Raw genomic sequence first — 18,313 nt, forward strand, 5'->3', positions numbered from 1 at the left:
AATGAGTTCAAGACGAAGGGACTAAGAAAATTGGGGAAGGGACTTTTGAAACGCGTGCATCTAGCGCCCAAGGCTGATTCCATACCAGTGGGGTTTAAGAAGAACGCGCCTTGCCGGTACTTTTCTTCCTCAGTTCCAGCTTTTATTCATCCTCTTCTCTACCTTGGATCTAGTCCTTTCCTCAATATCAACGTCCTGTTCGAAAAAATGACAGCCCGTGTGCCTATTACAGTCGACAAGTTCTTGGAACTTTCTCAACTGTACGAGGAAAAAGATCTTGTCTTGTCTGTCGTTGGCTGTGCGTATCTCATAAAAGCAAAGAAAAATCACTGTGGCAACTCCGCTCACAAGGATACCGCGGAAATTGGCAAGATGTATTTGCAGGGTCTGTACGACATTCTGTGCGCAGACAGCAAGTCCAGTCCGGATGGAGGAATTGAATTCAACCAAATCCTTGACGAATTGGTTAAATACTTTCTATGCAAGAGTAAACACCACGACTCGGAGAACGTCTCCCAAGCCAAAAGCCAATGGCTAAAAGAGCTTTCTACCTTTGACAAAAGGTCTCAACTGCGTGAAAAGCTGGAGATTTATTTCCCCAAGAATGCGGATGCGAATACAACCCCCAAACCTGAACGCGCTACTGCAAATTTGCCTCAATCGTTACCCTCAACACCACCATCCCAAACAATATCGGATTTCAAGCCATACAGTCAAAAAACACCACAGAACCAAACAGGGGATGAAGATATAGCAATTCGGCTATATATAAAGCTGAGAACCCCCCTTACGGAAGAGGAGAGAGAACCTGGATGCCTCTATTTGATCGCTCATACTCGAGAACAGAATATGTTCAAAGTGGGAATTACCACAACCCCCGATAAACGGCTGAAACAGCACGAAAAGTGCTATGGAAACATTAAGACTGTGGCAAAGGAACGTATCGAGTTTGTCCATCGGATTGAACAAGTTATATTGCTCGAACTTGATCGAGAACGCTGCAAGTTGAAGAATCAATGCATCAAATGTGGTACATGTCATGGGGAATGGGTCTTTGGTAGCAAGGACAAGATAAAGAAGGTCTTTGATAAATGGGTCGAATTTGCTCGGAGTGGTGAAAGCCCCTATGACAAGCAGGGTGCATTGAAGAAGGGTTGGCCATTACCGCCACCCACCGCGATAGTCACTTATCACCCTAAGGCTGCAAAGGGGTCACGTCGAAAATCAGATATGGGCCCAAAGAAACCATTGGAAAGATCATTGTTCCCCGAATTCATGGAAAAGGCTCCAGGCCGACACTCAGATGTGGGCTCGTCGCAACATTCATCACAGTATCTGTTCGATTCTGATAGGTCTGATATGAGTGCCATCAACGAAAGGGTTGCTTCGCTCACTGTCAAAGGTGAAAACCAAGTCCGCGACGATGCTGGTAGCGAATTGGACTAAGTATCAATTTACGTTTCTTTTTATCTCTGGATTTCTTCTGTCATGCGACTTATCCAAAAGTATCTTCCGTCAAACTCGGAGCACAGTGATTGGTCCTGTATCGCACATCTTGTCACATTTTTTTCAATTTTCTCATCTTAGAATCATTAGACTAGTGCATATAGGATCGGAAACATGACAAAGATGTTTACAGTAATCAAATGGTCGTACCCCATGTTTTCTCGCAGCAGGTAGATCATATTGTGGGGCTGCCCCATATCCATTGCAAGCCGGCAGGTACATAAGGCTTCGGTAATCAGTCAAAGGAATGTGGAGGAATGCGGGAAAATTAGGTTTTTTATCATGAGAAAACAGGAATTGGAACTTAGATGTCGTGGCGTGGTGAAGTAAATCATCATTCAGAACATCATTCTCCTTTTACCTTGCCCAGCCTGGAAGCAGACCGACTCAGCAGCTGATTCATGATGGAGGAAAGCAAGGTGGGGGTAGCGGAAAGACCACATCTGATGCAGAGGTAAATAACTCCTGCTATATTTGAGCCAAGTGCATTTCTGATGCTGTGGGAAACGAAAGCCACGCTCACGAAGGAGACATACCGGGAACTGTTGATCTCAGTGCTGTCGAAGGCGATGACACTGCATATGGACAAGCATTGTATCCTGTTCCAGCCGAGGACCCCAACAATCCACTACAGGTACGTTTCTCAAGAAGACCATTCACCTTAGACTCATCAGCTGAGAATAATTTAGTGGCCAATATGGAAGAAAAACACCATCCTCATTATTGTTGCCGTATATTCATTTTTGGGCAATAGTGCATTAACCGGCCCATCTGTTTACATCACCATCTTTAGTGAAGATTTTGGAATCTCATCTGCAGATGCGTCTGGCCTGATCTCCTATGCCAACTTGGCATTTGGTTTTGGTATGTACCTGTTCCTTGAATTATGAGCGGGTTTGCTGATCACACATAGGTTCGCTCATTCTCATGCCAATGTATCTCAAGATTGGACGACGACCAGTGACACTTCTATCAATGATCACAGTGAGCTGAATCGCGGCTGAAAAATCTTGATTATGGCTGATGCGTTCCAGTTTTTGTTAGGATTGATCGGAGCCTCACAATGTACAAGCTACAATGGTCTCATGGTTGCTCGCGTTTTTCAGGGACTGGGAAGGTTTGTTCTAAGGCAGGACGTTTGACCTGGAAGTCTCTTATCTAACAAAACCAGTGGTGTCTGTGAAAGTCTTCCAGTACAGCTGGTGAACGATATCTTCTTCATTCATGAGCGTGGGAAGAAAATAGACTACTATACCAGTGAGTTCCAGCTGTCCAACAAAGATGAATTTGGAACTAATAAACTCTAGTTTGCCCATGCCTGGGATCAACAGGTCCTCTTTACGCAGGGTATATGCTCGGTGGGGGTTATTCATGGCGCCTTTTCTTCTACGTTGAGGCGGCCTTTGCGGCTGCTGTGCTTGTCATGGCGTTTTTATTCGTTGAAGAATCGACATACCACCGCGAGACTCAACCAACGCCAGATTTGTCCTTAACGGACTCATTGGATATCGGAGAGAAAGATATAAAGCTGAATTACCCTCAGCTATCTTTCCATGCTTCAATACGCACTGCCCCAATGCGGAAAAGCTATTTTTCAACCCTCAAACCATGGAGTGATGTTGATCATGATGCTGAATTCACGATGACCATGCTACGGTCATTCACATACTTCCTTGTTCCGGCCGTTTCTGGGTCATCGTAAGCTATGATAAGTGTCCGCTTCTCTGGTATGACAATGTATTTTAATTTTATCACCCAGGTCTTTACATTGGTCTCGGAGCCCTCGCTTTCAATTATACCTTTCCAATCAAAATCGTTGAGCCTCCATACAACTGGAGCGAGGTAACCAACTTTGCTCACTAACTACAACCAGATAGAATACAAAACTAACTGACAACAGACAAATTCAGGCCTGATCGCCATAGCATCATTCATCGGTTATCTTCTTGCTTTGCCATTCACCTCTAGTTCCGATCGCCTTGCCGCTTACCAAACAAAGCGAAATAATGGAATCCGTGAAGCTGAAATGCGACTACCAGTGCTCTTCCCAGTAATGCTTCTCCCACCAGCAGGATTGATCGTATATGGGTTCACAGCGCAGCGTAATCTCCATTGGGTCGGATATTTTGCGGGCGTTGCGATGAACATGTTCGGCTCCTACTTCTACTTTACGTTCACCTTAGCTTACGCGGTCGACTCATACTACGCCAATACCTCTGAGATGCTCATTGCTATGAATCTTGGTAAGCAGGCCATATCATTCGGCATGGGGTCCTACCTACTGGATTGGATTTTGGAATGGGGTATGCTGTGGTAATATCCGGAATATTTGGAGGTGTTCTTCTCGCAAACAATCCGATGGTCGTGATATTCGTTCTATTTGGTAAACGAATTCGCAGATGGAGGGCAAACTCTTGGCTAGGGGAATTGCACAAGCGGACGGCAACAAGGGACATGACTCAATGAGCTTGTGCAGACATCTGGAGTAGAAACTACTAGTGCCTCCTAGGAGATTATTGGAAATTATAGCAAGATGTCTGGCATTTCATCGTTTGAATTGCCTATAATGACGTCATTAGTTTTCATTACTATCTTCTATCTTCTATCTTCGAGGTGAACAGACTCAGCCTTGCAAGTTAGTTCTGGCAATGAATTCATGGTGACTGAGAATATTGATTATACGTCTCCGCGCGCACGACGGAGTATATGAGCCAAATAGCCATGAGTGTGGTATGGATTGCACGTTGTATCTCACCGACATGCCCCATCCCTGGTGGATTTTACTGCAACAAGCAAGGGCCTAAAGGGGCACGGAAAGTTGAACAAGCAAAATCAACTCCGGGGACTCCGCAGCGGGGCATCCTGGGCTATTCTCCAAGACTTCCAAGGTTGCTACTTGGCATCTTTGAGCCCATTGTGGATCATCAAGTGGTTATTGATTACCGCTTTGAACCTGATTGAGGGAATAAATCCCGGCTGACTTCTCACAATCTCACAATCTCACGGTCGAGCTTACTCCTCACCGATCCACAAATTTTACGAACATTATGAAGATCATCCACCCCGAAAGCCTTGGGCTCCAAGCTCTTGAGTCTTGGCATTGAGACCCTGGGCGGAGAGTGTCTGTGCACGATCCAATAATGTGCACTCCAAGTCGCCGCTAGTGATGCGCCTTTTCCATTTAGAGATGACCGGGGTTCCTCCGCAAGTCAAATTGCACTCTGCAACATGCAAGACCCTTAAGCTAATACATCATGGGGTCAAAATGGCGGGGAAAGAGCTTTGAAATTTGGTCATGATTGGCGTCTCTCGCGGAGCTTTATCGGCGCGACTTCTCACATTCCTCGTATAAAGGTACGCCTTATTCAGGGAGATTTCTCCTCTTTCGAGAATAATCTTTCCTTCCAGGTGCCCCTGGTACAAAGCGACGGGCTAACATGTTTCAGTTTGTGACCAGGGTAACATTGATTGCTCCTGTTGTCTGTTGGCTTGGTTATTGCTCTGTGGCAACAGCTGATCAGCCATCGGGTACAGATGGTAAGCCGGCAGTTCAGTCCTGTTTCTTTTATTCTACAAACTAATTTAAATATTTGTGCAGCAATTGTGGTAGATGGAACCACATTCGCGCTTAATGGTGATAATGTTTCCTACCGCTTCCATGTGGATAATAGCACTGGGGATCTATTCTCTGACCATTTCGGTGGCAGGGTGACTGGTCCCATCCCAACGGAAATATCAAGTGCAGTCAATGGCTGGGTTGGAAGGCCGGGTCGAGTCCGTAGAGAATTTCCGGATCAAGGCCGAGGGGACTTCCGTACACCAGCTATTCGTATTCGCCAGACTCAAGGATACACTGTATCTGATCTTCAGTATCAGTCTTATGAGATAAAGCGTGGGAAGCCCACACTATCCGGCTTACCATCAACATTTGGGGATGAGGATGATGTGACTACTCTCGTCATTCACCTATATGACCATTATAGTGATGTCGCCGCTGACTTGTTCTATTCAATCTTCTCCAAATATGATGCTATTGCGCGCAGCGCCAGAATAACGAACAAAGGCCAGGCAAATATCACAGTCGAGTCACTTGCTAGTTTCAGTGTTGATTTCCCTTATGAAGACTTGGATATGATCAGTCTCAGAGGCGACTGGGCAAGAGAGGCTCACCGCGAGAGGAGAAAGGTTGAATATGGAAGTCAGAGGTATGAGTACTTTTAAATACCGAGCGTGATTCCTTTGGCTGATAATTATTTTTCAACCAGCTTTGGAAGCTCTACAGGTTACTCATCACATCTGCATAACCCGTTTCTGTCTCTTGTGAACCCTTCTACTACTGAAGCTTCTGGCGAGGCCTGGGGTTTCTCTCTTATCTACTCAGGATCCTTCTCTGTGGACGTTGAAAAGGGCTCTCAGGGTTTCACGCGCGCTCTACTTGGATTCAATCCTAGCCAGTTGTCATGGTCCCTTGGCCCTGGCGAAACACTCGAATCTCCCGAATGTGTCGCTGTTTACTCGAATAACGGAATTGGTGGCATGTCGCGCTCTCTACACCGACTGTACCGAAACAATCTCATCAAAAGCAAGTTTGCGACCGACGATCGTCCACCGCTCCTTAACAGCTGGGAGGGACTTGGGTTCAACTACAATGAAAGCAGCATTTATCAACTCGCTCAAGAGTCAGCCGATCTGGGTATCAAACTGTTTGTTCTTGACGATGGCTGGTTCGGCGATAAATACCCTCGTACATCTGATACTGAGGGCCTTGGTGACTGGGTACCCAACCCTCAAAGATTCCCCGAAGGGCTAGCGCATGCCGTGAACAGTATCACGGAGCTCAAGGCTGCTAACAAATCAACTGGTATGCGCTTTGGCATCTGGATGGAGCCCGAAATGGTCAATCCTAACTCCAGTCTATACCGTGAGCACCCGAACTGGGCACTACATGCCGGATCCTATCCACGCACAGAGCGCCGGAACCAGTTGGTGTTGAATGTTGCTCTACCAGAAGTGCAGGACTTCATCATCAACTCTGTATCGAATATTCTGAACAGTGCCAATATTTCTTATGTGAAATGGGATAACAACAGAGGAATCCATGAGATGCCATCGCCATCAACCGACCACTCATACATGCTAGGCCTGTACCGAGTTTTCAGCAATCTTACAACTCAATTCCCAGATGTACTGTGGGAGGGCTGTGCTTCTGGCGGCGGTCGCTTTGATCCGGGTATACTACAATATTTTCCTCAAATCTGGACTTCCGATGACACCGATGCAATCGAACGTATAACAATCCAGATGGGTACGTCGCTTGCTTACCCACCCAGCGCAATGGGTGCACATCTGTCTGCAGTTCCAAATCAGCAGACGGGACGAACCCTACCCGTTGATTTCCGTGGCCACGTCGCCATGATGGGTGGCTCATTCGGTTTAGAGCTCGATCCAGCAACTATACCCGAGGATGACAAGGCCGCTCTCCCTGGTCTGATTGCACTTGCAGAAAAGGTGAATCCAATTATCCTGAAGGGTGATATGTATCGTCTCAGTCTACCCGAAGACTCGGACTGGCCTGCTGTTCAATTCATATCTGAAGATGGTATCCAGGCGGTATTGTTCTACTTTCAACTGAATCCTAGAATCAACCATGCCATTCCTTGTATTAAGATGCAGGGACTAGACTCACAGGCTATGTATAGTGTGGATAGAAATGTCACATACTCCGGTTCCACTTTGATGAATATTGGACTCCAGTTTCCGTTTGACACAGAATATGGCAGCAAGGTTGTTTTCTTCGAGAAACAACAATGATACCAAGTATCCCCCAGGGCTGATGAGCATTTATACATTTATATTTAAGGTCACATTAAAGATACGATGATTGACATCTGCCCAGGTGGATGCTCGGGATTAAAAAATGCCAGGACTGCTCAACCTTGAAATTCTATAATATTGCTTGTAGAAATGAAAATGCCAATATATACATGCAATAAACCCAGATCGAAACTCGGAAATGCAACGCAATGAAAAGAAAAAAACAAATAAGATATATGACCGGCATCTAGATTGGTCACGACCAGCGTAACCCCTCATGAAAAAGACATCAACTCTTGTAAATTGTCAGAATCCCATCACAAACGATTGGAAACCAAACTTTTGAGCCTGACTGGAGGGATGCCTGATTCCTCCATAGAACCCAGGTTCACAATCTTTCACAATGAACCAGATCCCTAGAACAGTATGGGGATCCCGGCGGCCTTCTCAGCTACTCTGAGGGCATTCAAATCCCCTTCGAGCCTGTGAGCCCAGAGCTCCTTTGCTTTTCCGGTGAATGTCTGATAGCGATGATAATCGTAATAGTATGTCTTTTGAAGGGCCATAATATCGGAAGGAACCTCTTTGAGAAGAATAGATCGAGGATCAGGGAAGCGTGAGGCTGCGGCAGGACTGGCAGAGGCAGAGGCAGAAGCAGATGTGATCACTGTGGGAGTGACTGACGTCAAGGATACTGAGGGTGTAGGCGTAGCAGAAGCACGAGGAGCATGCGGGAGAGCGATGGCACTGCCGGCAAGGCCGAGTGTGAGGATGGTCATGAAATGCATGTTGGGTAGAGCAAGAGTCAAATATTGCTTTTTTGCCTGTGACTATATGTTGATAGAGAATTTGGTTTGAATTGTTGCTTTATTCGATAGACTTGTAACTTAGGTTTGTGGAAGTGACTTGGAGATCTGGAGGATGAGGATAGTTCAAGCCGGGAATTCAGAACATCTTTATACATGCTAATGTCGCCACAACGCTCAATAGAAACCTATGGTGAAATCAAAAAGAAACTCGAATGTATGAGAACAAGAAACCTTCCTGAATAGGTCAATCAACTTCGATCTTCAAACTTGGAACAATGCCTCCTGTCGATCATTCTTCATGAGCAAAATCACACTTGAGCCTACATATGCGTATCACTTGAAAAAGTCTCCACAAGGCAAACATGAACACATGGAAAGATTCGAAACCTCATTGGACGCGTGCTAAAATCTCAATAACCTGCAGACATGAGCTCAAACACGCGATTTGCCATGGGGCCCAATCTTGATATTGGCCCCCAGATTAGTGTGGATCTTCACTCTCAAGCATCTTACAATAGTATTTCTCTCTCTTCATTTCTCTCGAATACTCATGATTTCATCGAAATTTCTCAAATATTAGATGTCAAGCGACAAGCGATGAATTTTCTTCTGTGCTAAGCTTATGGTTCCTGTGAGCCAAGAAGGCGTTACAAACTCAATGCCTATTTCTCGGCCCGCCCCTTTGGCCCCAGTGCCACCGAACTCTACAATCGCCACCCGGAGTCGCAACTGTGGGCGCCCGCGCTTCCCGGGAACTCTGAAAACAGTAATCCTTTGATACATTTCCTCGCTCACAATGTATTGATCACCAATCATCGATATCGAATTTGGACATTTTACTGGAGATTTACGACATCTTAGTCGCTGCTTGGGGCCATGTTTCGGAATTTGATCACCATGCAGGCACGCGGGGCCGGAATGCCGAAACCTCAAGACAGGCAACTCCAACTAGGTAATGGTACTTGATCCACTTAATATGGGGTTTCCTCAAAGAGATTCCTCGAAACAATCCTGCTCTGGGAGTAGTAAGCTTCAAATGTTCAACGAGGTTGGCGGCTTTGTGTTTATCGTACTAAGTGATGAAATTGCACCCATGGAACTGGAGAATATATTCTCATCCACTGGCAGCCCTGTAGATGTCTTATCCAATGCCGAGGCCGCCGAGATTCAAGTTCTTCAAGTGCAAATTTATGTATTGTCTTCCAAGGTTTCCTTATTCATTGCCATATTTACAAGAATCTACAGATTGCCTGAAAATTACCAGCCCCCTCCAGGCCATGGCCCTTTAAAATATTTCACCCTCACTTTGTCGTGGCTTTCACCACAGCGCTAATGCTACGAGCGACGTAGTCGATGTTGAAGTTGTTGAGCCCACTATGAAAAAACGTCAGCTAGGATAATTTCTCAAATGGCTCTCATAAAACATACGCAATGGAGATTCTTGAAGAGTCTTGGAGGTAAACATGGTACTCGTCTCGGAGCAAAGTGACCTGCTCAACTGACAAGCCGATGTACCTAAAAAAGGTCAGAATAGGATTCCCGATCGCTCAGGTTGGTTAAGTTGCAGTGAGTACTCACGAGAACATTCCGTTTTGTTCAGTGATATGATTCCAATTACCCGGTGTTTCCAGCTTCTCTAATCCTTCTCTCAATCTCAGTCGACGCTGTTTGAGTCGATTCGCCATATCACGCACTTCCTCCCTCCATTGCGCCTTCAAAGCCTCATCCGAGAGCACTGTTTCCACGATCTTAGAACCAAAGTCAGGCGGAGCCCCAGACTCAGCTCGAGCTAAGAGCTTCATCTGCACCTCTAATTTCTTTGCGGTGTCTTCATTGGCAGTAAGAACAGAAAGAAGGCCGACTCGCTCGCTGTACAGTCCGAAGCATTTACCATAAGTCGATACAAAAACAAAGGGGAATCTCCAATTCGGCGAACAACCGAACACCCTGAAGGTCAGTGTCGATATCGCCTGAGGCAAATCCTGGGTATGCCGCATCGAAGAATGCTAGGTGACCACGCTGGGAAAAGATCGTCGCTAGTTCGCGCCACTGTTGCGGCGATGGATCACTTCCCGTTGGGTTTTGGGCATTGGACTGAATCAGGATAACGGACTGGGCGGGCAGTTCTCTGAGAGTTGCTGTGAAAGCTTCGAAGTCGAACGAGTTTGTCTTGTGGTTAAAGTAAGGAATGATAGTGGGCTTGATTCCTGCAGACTTGAACAGGAAGGGATGATTCACTGGGAGCTGGTCAGAACATGGAACTACTGAACTTGTGAGAATTGGGAACTTACACCATGTGTCGTCAGGGATAAAAATCTCTGGCTTCCCGGATCTCTTCCATGGCTCATAGTGGTCTCTCAACAAGACTGCGCCGGCGTGGCATCCGCCGCTTGCACCGAGTGTTTGTGTTGAAACAATTCTGAGAAAGTTAGTCATTTCTTGAGTCATTTTTGGAGCTCTTTCAATTGGTCTCAATTTACCTTTTTCTCGCAAAAGGCGATGGTCAGGTCCAAAGAACAGCTGGGCACTCAAGTCCCTGTAAGTCTGGGAACCCAAGGCGGATGGTCGATACTCGTGATGCCAGTCGTGATCATTGAAGATTCGTGATTTTGCCTATTTCATTCCAGGTTTTAGTCTTTCATGTGTCAATTTGATGTTTGCTAGGAAGCCATTCATACCTCCAGTACACTGGGAAGTACATATGCTTTCCCTTCATCTGTCTTGTATACACCAACAAGAAGATCGGCTCTGTTCAGATCGTTGTCCTTACGAAACTGGGTAAGGAGGGTGTCCAGGCCATCTAATCACACATTCTTAGCTCTCTCTCCCATCAGGAAACTAAATGATTCAATTGCACTGTTACCTGTACGGGCTTCTGGGATATCTTGGAAAGGGTTTGCTGTTATGCTACCCATTGTGAATAAGACACAGTTTATTGAAGATTATTATGTTTTTCAAAATGAATTGAGGAGCTAGGAAGGCCACGTCAAGACTATTTATCATTGCGGGGAACGGCATTTGGTGTGATTAATATCCCCCCAGTAGCACGCCACCAAAAAGGTGCTATCGCTGTCGCAATCTTGGTCATCAATTGTAGGCGGGTAATTCTCCGCTTTGATTCCTTTAAAGCTGACAAACTATACACGTGCAAGGCATTCTGGGTCCGGAATCGGAGGTAATAAACATGCATGGAGAATTCATCAAGCGCTGTCCCCCAGGGGAATCGATAATCAATTTTATTCCCAGTATCCGGAAGTTTTCACCAATTCCGCCTCTTAAACTACGAGATAAGAGATAACCGATAACCGATAGGTCGACAGAGATAAGATAAGATTTATGAATAGTGCAAATGGTGCAAACATACACTTTTATGCATGTACATTATCTCAGCAGGTTATGCAGCCACCTGGGCAATCATGTTGGCACTGCAAAATAGTATGTAGTCGAGATTGCAAATTAAACCTGACACTGATGGAATATTAATGACAGATGACGCTCTCAATTTGTACTAGTTACGATGCCAGTAGCACCTGAGTTGAATAAGTAGGCGAGTCAGTGCCTAACATTCTAAGGATTTAGTGGTATGAGTTTGATTTCTCAATGAGAACAACATACACGTTGGCAAGTCATGGTCTTAGTATAACATTCATATTTCAAACATCATGATACAGATTAAGCTAGTCCAAGGTTGGCTAATCATAATTTCGTATAACCCGCCGTCGTGAAAAAAACAAGACTGCTATCAAAGCGTCGAATCATCAATTCCCCTTAACTCGCATGTCAATACAGTGAAAATCCTTCAAAGCAGTGGTAACAATAATGAACTTGCAAAAATATCATATCAATTCTCCTCCATACTTCACACTAATTCCACGTGTCGGGACCGAAGTATCCCTTCGCAGGCAATTCGGTAATCAAAGCCTGCTGGCCAATACCACCGTCGATCGTCGCATCAAGCACGTTGTTACCCCACCAGCTGATTGACTGTGGATGATACTGTACAGCAAAGAAGATGATAATACCGGAGAATGCGACACCACCAGTAAGACCCGCTGCGAGGACATAGTTGTACTTTTCCCACCATGCAGTCTTGTACCTCCTCAGGTAGTACATGAAAATACCAGAGAGGTAGAGGCCACCCGTGAAATAGGTGAGGTTGATGGGGGCCCACCACAAGAAACCGTTGAAGACGAGTGATGGATGGACGTGCTTGAGCCACGAAATTGGTGTGAAGATCACGGCATTGAGCGGCTTGAAAATACCCTCAGGCAATGTTGACTTGGCCGCATCCCGGACCTTCGATCCGAATCGCTTACCGACCCACCAAACGATCGCAAGAAGGAATCCAAGCAGGAAACACCATTTCATAGCTGGGTAGAACTCGTTGAAGATTCTCTTTGGACCGATAGCACCCTAGAGTAAAGTTAGCTCCATGACCTGGCTTAGGAGAAATAAATAATATCTTACCCAGATAACCGATGATGAGTAGTAAACTTCGGAGCCATCTTCACAGTTGAATTCAGAAGCCTGGTCTGAGGTACAGATGCCTGAGATATCGTTATCGACCCATTGCACAACACCGTAGGCGACCAGGGCAGTAATGATTGCGCTCATCACTTGACCACGGTACATGGCTCGAGGAGGGATCTTGGCATAGAAACCCATCTTCTGGTCAGAAATGTAGCTATCCGCTTGACCGTTGATGTTGTATCCGAAAGCCTTCACGAACATCAGTGCCTCCGGGTGTCCAGGCAGAGCATATCCAATGATGAGCTCTGTAACGACGTTCAAACCCTCCGTTGTACCCGAGATTGCGTAGAGGTACGACATCGGGATCAGGAATACCAAGTTGAGACCGATGACAAAAAAGATAGTCCAGACAGGCGTCCCAAGCTCAGTCCAGTTAGTTGTAATAATGATGGCAAAAATGAAAGCGATCAGAGCGATAATTAAGAACCACCAATCAGGAACCTCGGGATAATTGCGCATCAACTTAGTAAATGGGTCATCAAAACCATCATAAATCGAGGTGCCATCATTCATGACATTGGACAAATGTTGACCTGCTTCGCGCACATTTCCCTTGGCAAGGGATTTTGTTGCGTTTTTAATACCGATAATAGTGCCTCTAATGGATGAAACAGCAGCATTTGCTGAGGACTTGTAAGCTTTGAGAAGGGGTCTCCATGAATCCAGAAGTATGAAAACCATGGTGAGTGGGTAGAAAGCAAAGAATGCTCCATACAACAATAGGTTTCCCGCGCTGTAGAACGCAGGAGAGTATGCCTGGTAAGCTGATTCATTGAGAGTTCCAGTAGCGCCATTGATTACTCTTGTGATGTTATAGGAGGCACCAGTGTTGTCGAAGATACCAGACGAATTTGGTGGGAGATAAGCTGACCAGTTGGTGTTAGACCAGTACAATGCGACGATGATGAGACCACCCAAAAATGTGCCAAAATATTGCTGGCTGTATGAAAAGAAGGGGTAGGTAAGTGGGTATGAGTACACAGCAATGACATTCCAATCGAATGATGAAATGGGATTAAATCCAAGGCCGTTCATAGAGCCCGTGATCATGTTCAGGTTGAAGTTGTTTGGTGCGATCCAGGTCATCCATCCGAAGTAGCTCAGAGCTTGGAAAATGAAGTCCGGGAACCAGAAGTAGACGAACATGGAGCCAAAGACGATGAAGAAAAATTTATACCGCGAGATAGTCCAACCGTGAATGGAATCCTTCTTTTTGGGGACCAGCAGCGCTCTATTCAGGGCCAAAGTGGGCAAGATGTTGGGCCAAATAGCTTCCATTGGGTAAACCACGAAGCGGCGAAGCAGTCCGGAAAACCCGAGTCCCATAAGCTGGGTTGACAGCAAGAGTAGAATTTCGTATCCCGGAGTAAGCCATGTGTCCTGATAGTAGACAGTCTGGGTCTGAATGTTCCAGAAGCAATAGGCAGAAGTCAGACCAACATCGATGATGATAGTAGAAAGCACCTGTTCTTTGTACGACCAGGGACCAGGATTGAGAGAAACTCTCTTGCCACCCAACATAAAACCCCAGTCCGGAAGAATCTTTTCACAGATTAGACCACATGGATAAAGCAGGATTTGCGCGACAGCAGATGACAGCGTAATAGTAGGATAGCGAGAGTTGAAAAGGGAGTTGGTGAATTGAGCAATAACGGCCCACATATAGCCGAGGAGGTGAGCACGGATGGTCTCGCAAGGAATGTCTGGATCATCTGTAGGCGTGGAAACGGCTCGCACCTCAGGGTATGGCGAGTAAAAGTGGTTCAACGCAGTCTCAGTCTTCAGCTGCAGTTCCCATTCCTCGGCATCTTGCCCTTCAGAAGGTCCCTCGAGCAGGCGAGAAAGCTTCTCCCGCAAGGCAGTACCGAAGTTGTAGTCATACTCATGGTCCTTGAGGAGCTTTTTGATGATATCTTTGCACTCTTCCACTGACAAAGTGGTAATCTTGTCCATCACGTACTCGATGTCTTCAATTGGTGCCGTTTCATCACCACCAGCCACGAGTTTCTCCGATAGATCGTGGACCTTTTCATCGACATCGTCCACAGTGACTGGCATGATGTTCTTCTCGCCAACTGCTTCAATCGGCGAGTCACGATCCGAGTCATGCTCCATTTTCTCGACGGACGACATTGCCGAGGTGGGGTTACCCTCCCAATTAGGGAAAGTAACTGTCTAGCGGAGGTTGAAGGTAATGGAGGATTATGTACCAATACTTGCAATGGTGCAAGAATGGTCTACCTCGATGGGTTATCTCCGGGCTTGGGAGAAAGTAGAAGTCGCATGGAAAGAAAGGAGGGGAAGGAAGGCTAAAGAACGTAGCGGACATGGTCAATTTATAGACTATATCGCGGCAGCTTTGCCCGGCTATTAGTACTCGCATTTGGCGTGGGATTATAGGTACCGGGGCTAGTAGATTGCAGCCCTTCCCTAAAGTATGCATGAATGAAAGTAAGTTTGATAAGGAGATTAATCATTATCCTATCAACGGACTTTCTTCCACACCATCGTTGCGCCACCAAAATTATCAGACCGTGTACCATCGCAAGGCTAGCTTTCTTTCAGGTGTTAGCCTCTGGAGCGCGGCACGCGCTCGCTGGGTTAAACTCAAGCCCTGGAGCTAACATGCAGGCGCTGTTCCTGAGGCCATATCTCGATGAGCATCTTCTGAAAATCCCAACATTTTGAAGCAAGGCACATCTGATACCTTCTTGGATGTGAGTGTACTAAGTGCTTGCGAGAATTAATCCGGTGAGTGGCAAAGAGGCAAATGCAATATTGAAGTTGAGCCGTACCAAACATCAATTGATTGAATGATAACGACATCCTTCAAGGTACTGAGAACCTGGGCATCTTGAGCCTAGTACAAGCCTCTTAAGCCTAGTGCAAGTTCAATGCCCAAGCGAGGGTAGTGTGCATTTGCTAAACCTGATTGTGCAATCAGCTGCCAGTGGCTTCGGTTGTTTACGGCTACCTGCATCGCTCTGTTCTCTACAATTCTCCGACTCTTATATTCTTGATATCTATCCTTCACACTGCTTTAACATTCCAAGTTTTATAGATGGTTGAGTCACTTCAAGATAAGTATAACTGAGCATTTGACCCGTGGACGTTTTAATGAGTGTATTTTTCGGTAACGTTATGAAATCCTGCACTAGTTCAAATTCACATCAGACTTGAAATTCACGCCATATTCCAACTTGAAGGTCCATTCTAACGAAATGAAATCGAAGGATTTGATATTGGCTCCAGAGTTATCTACGCGGTTGTTAAGATATTGTTTTGGTTTAGAAAGTCTGATTTACTATATGCCAGTATTTTAGGGTGGCCCCTTCGGTAGTGAACTTCGGTAGGCCGTCGGGTCTCCGCTGTGGCGGCACTCACGGACTGTCCAGATGTGTGGGGTACGTATGCCTTGCACAATCGTAGGTTTATGAACCGGCAAAGAGCGTGCTAATCATCCAATCAACTGATTTCGTCTTATCGACCTTGATGCTTGATAAAGGTCTCCAGTCGGATCTCCAGGGACATTCCGAGATGAACTATTAATCATGCCTCCGGAAGTTACCGGTAATAAATTGATTTTATATCTTATATCCATGGGTTACCGTGACTTAGCTATTGCAGGGGAATTTGATGAGGATTAAAAAGTGCGCTTAAGGATAGAAAAGAAGGAGGCGAGCTGGGACATCTGGAGATGATATCAACAACTCCGGTGGGCTAGCGGTCCCAAGTTCTAACACTGAGCTAGCCCTTAATCTCCACACCCGCCCGCCCGCGTTATCCACGTTAAATCCACTGGCTACAACTGCCTAAAAGAGGTCCAAATTTCCTATTCAGATCCATCTAGCACTTCTGTAAATACGAGATATCAAGAAAAAATTGACCATGTGCTATATTAGTACCTGGAAAAACTAGCCATATTGAGGGGTAAATGGTAGGCACATGATAGGGCTTATAGGCCCAAACACCTTAGAGATTCTCCAGGTCCACGGGTCGGAAAATCAGCCATTTGTATCTTAGGTTTAGTTGATCTAGTGGTCCAACATTTTAAGTCGACCAATCGCGTCCAGAGTCCCTAGTTTGGATGGCCTGACACGTAGTAGACATTGCTTGGTGGGATATATCGATTGATTAAAAAAGGTACTTTGGAAAATTGTCAGTCTAACTTAACAAAGGAAAGGTTCAAGTAGGGTAAAAAAATAGGGAAAAAGTTTTAGAAAATTCCCTGCAACTCTGAACACGTGGAACATTTGAACTTTAGGTAAGAGTCGTCAAATGGGCGAAATATTTCGTGCAAAAAACGTGATACCCAAAAGAACTGTATACACCTAGGCTAAAAGGTCTGCAGAAAATCAAGTTTTGGACATCGGTGAAACTAAACGCGCCTTAACCTAACAAGCGGTCACACAGCTGCACCGAAGCACAGGAAGAGACATCTGGAGGCCCAGTCGGCGATAGCGAGGTCTGGGGGATAGCGAGGTCTGGAGGGGAGGAAGGTCTAAAAAAAGCTAGCCGAGGGGCAAAGAGCTCGTAAGCCAATGAGAATGTAAAGATGCGCTTAGAGAGATAAAAGAAGTGCGAGCTAAGGGGTGATATCAACAACATTTGAACTACTAGACCACAGATCCCAAGTTCTAACACGAAGTTATACAGTAAACGTTCAAATGTCGCCTTCTTTGCGCTGGAAGTCTGATAAAAAGCCGAATCTTAACTGAAAAATGTTCGAATTTTGTGGTCAGCTATGTGGCGCCCACTATATTGGAGTGCTTCAAGTTGCCGCTCCACATCCTCAGCCGTCTTCAGGACGGATTCTGTTTCTTCCCATAACTCCTGGAATGGTGTATAACAAGCAGCAACGAAGGTAAAAATAGACAACAATGAAAGGGCTTCATCACACGACTTTATATTCAATCGAGCCTGGACAGCGGGAATCTGTGCTCCGAACCACCCGCGCTGCGTACGGCCCGCAGCAGAAGCACCACCAACGAACAATAACCAGAGCAAGAAGCGATCTGGATACCATCTGGCGTCTCTCCTCATATTTTTTTCATTTAGAGCCTGTGACAGACATTCCAATAAGTAGTCAAATATCCGGCTACTGAGCGGCAACTCTCGTAGAAAGAGGCAAAGGAAAATATATCCCACGATCGTGTAGGCTCTCAATGGAATGTTGTCTATCCCGGTTTGGAAGAATCCGCCCGCCATCATGCGATGCATGCTTAGCCCCAGTGCATTCAGCCTTTGTAACCACTCAGATTTGGGCATGACCTCGGAGCTTGGCGTCATATCGAGTGACAGACATTTGAGGTCGTGGAACATTGTTGTCAAGGTCGAATGAGTATCTTGAGGAATTAAACCCAATAGATCGCTCATTGGTGACTCTTCAATTGTGTGTTGTGCCAATGGGAAATTTCGGCCTGCAAATCGAGCTCTAGATCTCACCTAGTCAGCTCAAGAAGAGGTATGTATCCCAGGCTGTCAGCTGGGTAGGAGTAATTATCTGAAGGCTATCTCATACAAGTTGATCAATCCAGTCTCGAAGATGTTAGCAGCTGACTGTGGGAAATTGCATCGTCTTTGGATTATCGTGTCAAGGGCAACCAAATGTCTGCGCCCAGTGGCCATAAACCCGGTAAAGTTCTGGTCTTGTA

The 18,313-nt window shown here is 45.8% G+C and overlaps 9 protein-coding genes across 9 annotated transcripts; 5 read left to right on the forward strand and 4 right to left on the reverse strand.

Annotated features, from left to right (window-relative positions):
* Nucleotides 1–207: 207 nt before the first annotated feature.
* N7483_007335 (GIY-YIG nuclease family protein) lies at nucleotides 208–1,446 on the forward strand (the record flags this gene model as incomplete). Its single annotated transcript, XM_057090772.1, has 1 exon — nucleotides 208–1,446. The coding sequence occupies one exon, from the start codon at nucleotides 208–210 to the stop codon at nucleotides 1,444–1,446; it is 1,239 nt and encodes a 412-aa protein (XP_056945513.1).
* A 368-nt stretch (nucleotides 1,447–1,814) lies between these two features.
* Nucleotides 1,815–2,396, forward strand: N7483_007336 (uncharacterized protein; the record flags this gene model as incomplete). Its single annotated transcript, XM_057090773.1, has 4 exons — nucleotides 1,815–1,832; nucleotides 1,877–1,960; nucleotides 1,991–2,140; nucleotides 2,196–2,396. The coding sequence occupies 4 exons, from the start codon at nucleotides 1,815–1,817 to the stop codon at nucleotides 2,394–2,396; spliced, it is 453 nt and encodes a 150-aa protein (XP_056945514.1).
* A 126-nt stretch (nucleotides 2,397–2,522) lies between these two features.
* On the forward strand, nucleotides 2,523–3,208 carry N7483_007337 (uncharacterized protein; the record flags this gene model as incomplete). The annotated part of the gene is made up of 3 exons (XM_057090774.1): nucleotides 2,523–2,623; nucleotides 2,678–2,763; nucleotides 2,814–3,208. 3 exons carry the CDS (start codon nucleotides 2,523–2,525, stop codon nucleotides 3,206–3,208), a joined length of 582 nt encoding a protein of 193 aa, XP_056945515.1.
* A 3-nt stretch (nucleotides 3,209–3,211) lies between these two features.
* On the forward strand, nucleotides 3,212–3,823 carry N7483_007338 (MFS transporter; the record flags this gene model as incomplete). Its single annotated transcript, XM_057090775.1, has 3 exons — nucleotides 3,212–3,233; nucleotides 3,266–3,348; nucleotides 3,407–3,823. The coding sequence occupies 3 exons, from the start codon at nucleotides 3,212–3,214 to the stop codon at nucleotides 3,821–3,823; spliced, it is 522 nt and encodes a 173-aa protein (XP_056945516.1).
* A 1,120-nt stretch (nucleotides 3,824–4,943) lies between these two features.
* N7483_007339 (alpha-galactosidase) lies at nucleotides 4,944–7,317 on the forward strand (the record flags this gene model as incomplete). Its single annotated transcript, XM_057090776.1, has 3 exons — nucleotides 4,944–5,043; nucleotides 5,105–5,711; nucleotides 5,772–7,317. The coding sequence occupies 3 exons, from the start codon at nucleotides 4,944–4,946 to the stop codon at nucleotides 7,315–7,317; spliced, it is 2,253 nt and encodes a 750-aa protein (XP_056945517.1).
* Nucleotides 7,318–7,736: 419 nt separating this feature from the next.
* Nucleotides 7,737–8,108, reverse strand: N7483_007340 (uncharacterized protein; the record flags this gene model as incomplete). Its single annotated transcript, XM_057090777.1, has 1 exon — nucleotides 7,737–8,108. One exon carries the CDS (start codon nucleotides 8,106–8,108, stop codon nucleotides 7,737–7,739), a length of 372 nt encoding a protein of 123 aa, XP_056945518.1.
* Nucleotides 8,109–9,430: 1,322 nt separating this feature from the next.
* On the reverse strand, nucleotides 9,431–11,044 carry N7483_007341 (uncharacterized protein; the record flags this gene model as incomplete). Its single annotated transcript, XM_057090778.1, has 6 exons — nucleotides 9,431–9,503; nucleotides 9,558–9,644; nucleotides 9,708–9,998; nucleotides 10,066–10,548; nucleotides 10,808–10,877; nucleotides 10,993–11,044. 6 exons carry the CDS (start codon nucleotides 11,042–11,044, stop codon nucleotides 9,431–9,433), a joined length of 1,056 nt encoding a protein of 351 aa, XP_056945519.1.
* Nucleotides 11,045–11,993: 949 nt separating this feature from the next.
* Nucleotides 11,994–14,792, reverse strand: N7483_007342 (uncharacterized protein; the record flags this gene model as incomplete). Its single annotated transcript, XM_057090779.1, has 2 exons — nucleotides 11,994–12,542; nucleotides 12,597–14,792. The coding sequence occupies 2 exons, from the start codon at nucleotides 14,790–14,792 to the stop codon at nucleotides 11,994–11,996; spliced, it is 2,745 nt and encodes a 914-aa protein (XP_056945520.1).
* A 2,577-nt stretch (nucleotides 14,793–17,369) lies between these two features.
* N7483_007343 (uncharacterized protein) lies at nucleotides 17,370–17,981 on the reverse strand (the record flags this gene model as incomplete). The annotated part of the gene is made up of 1 exon (XM_057090780.1): nucleotides 17,370–17,981. One exon carries the CDS (start codon nucleotides 17,979–17,981, stop codon nucleotides 17,370–17,372), a length of 612 nt encoding a protein of 203 aa, XP_056945521.1.
* Nucleotides 17,982–18,313: the final 332 nt, after the last annotated feature.

The sequence above is a fragment of the Penicillium malachiteum genome (assembly GCF_028827825.1).
Source record: "Penicillium malachiteum strain IBT 17515 chromosome Unknown utg000003l:1.0-4950554.0:1.0-4952489.0, whole genome shotgun sequence".
Lineage (NCBI taxonomy): Eukaryota > Fungi > Ascomycota > Eurotiomycetes > Eurotiales > Aspergillaceae > Penicillium > Penicillium malachiteum.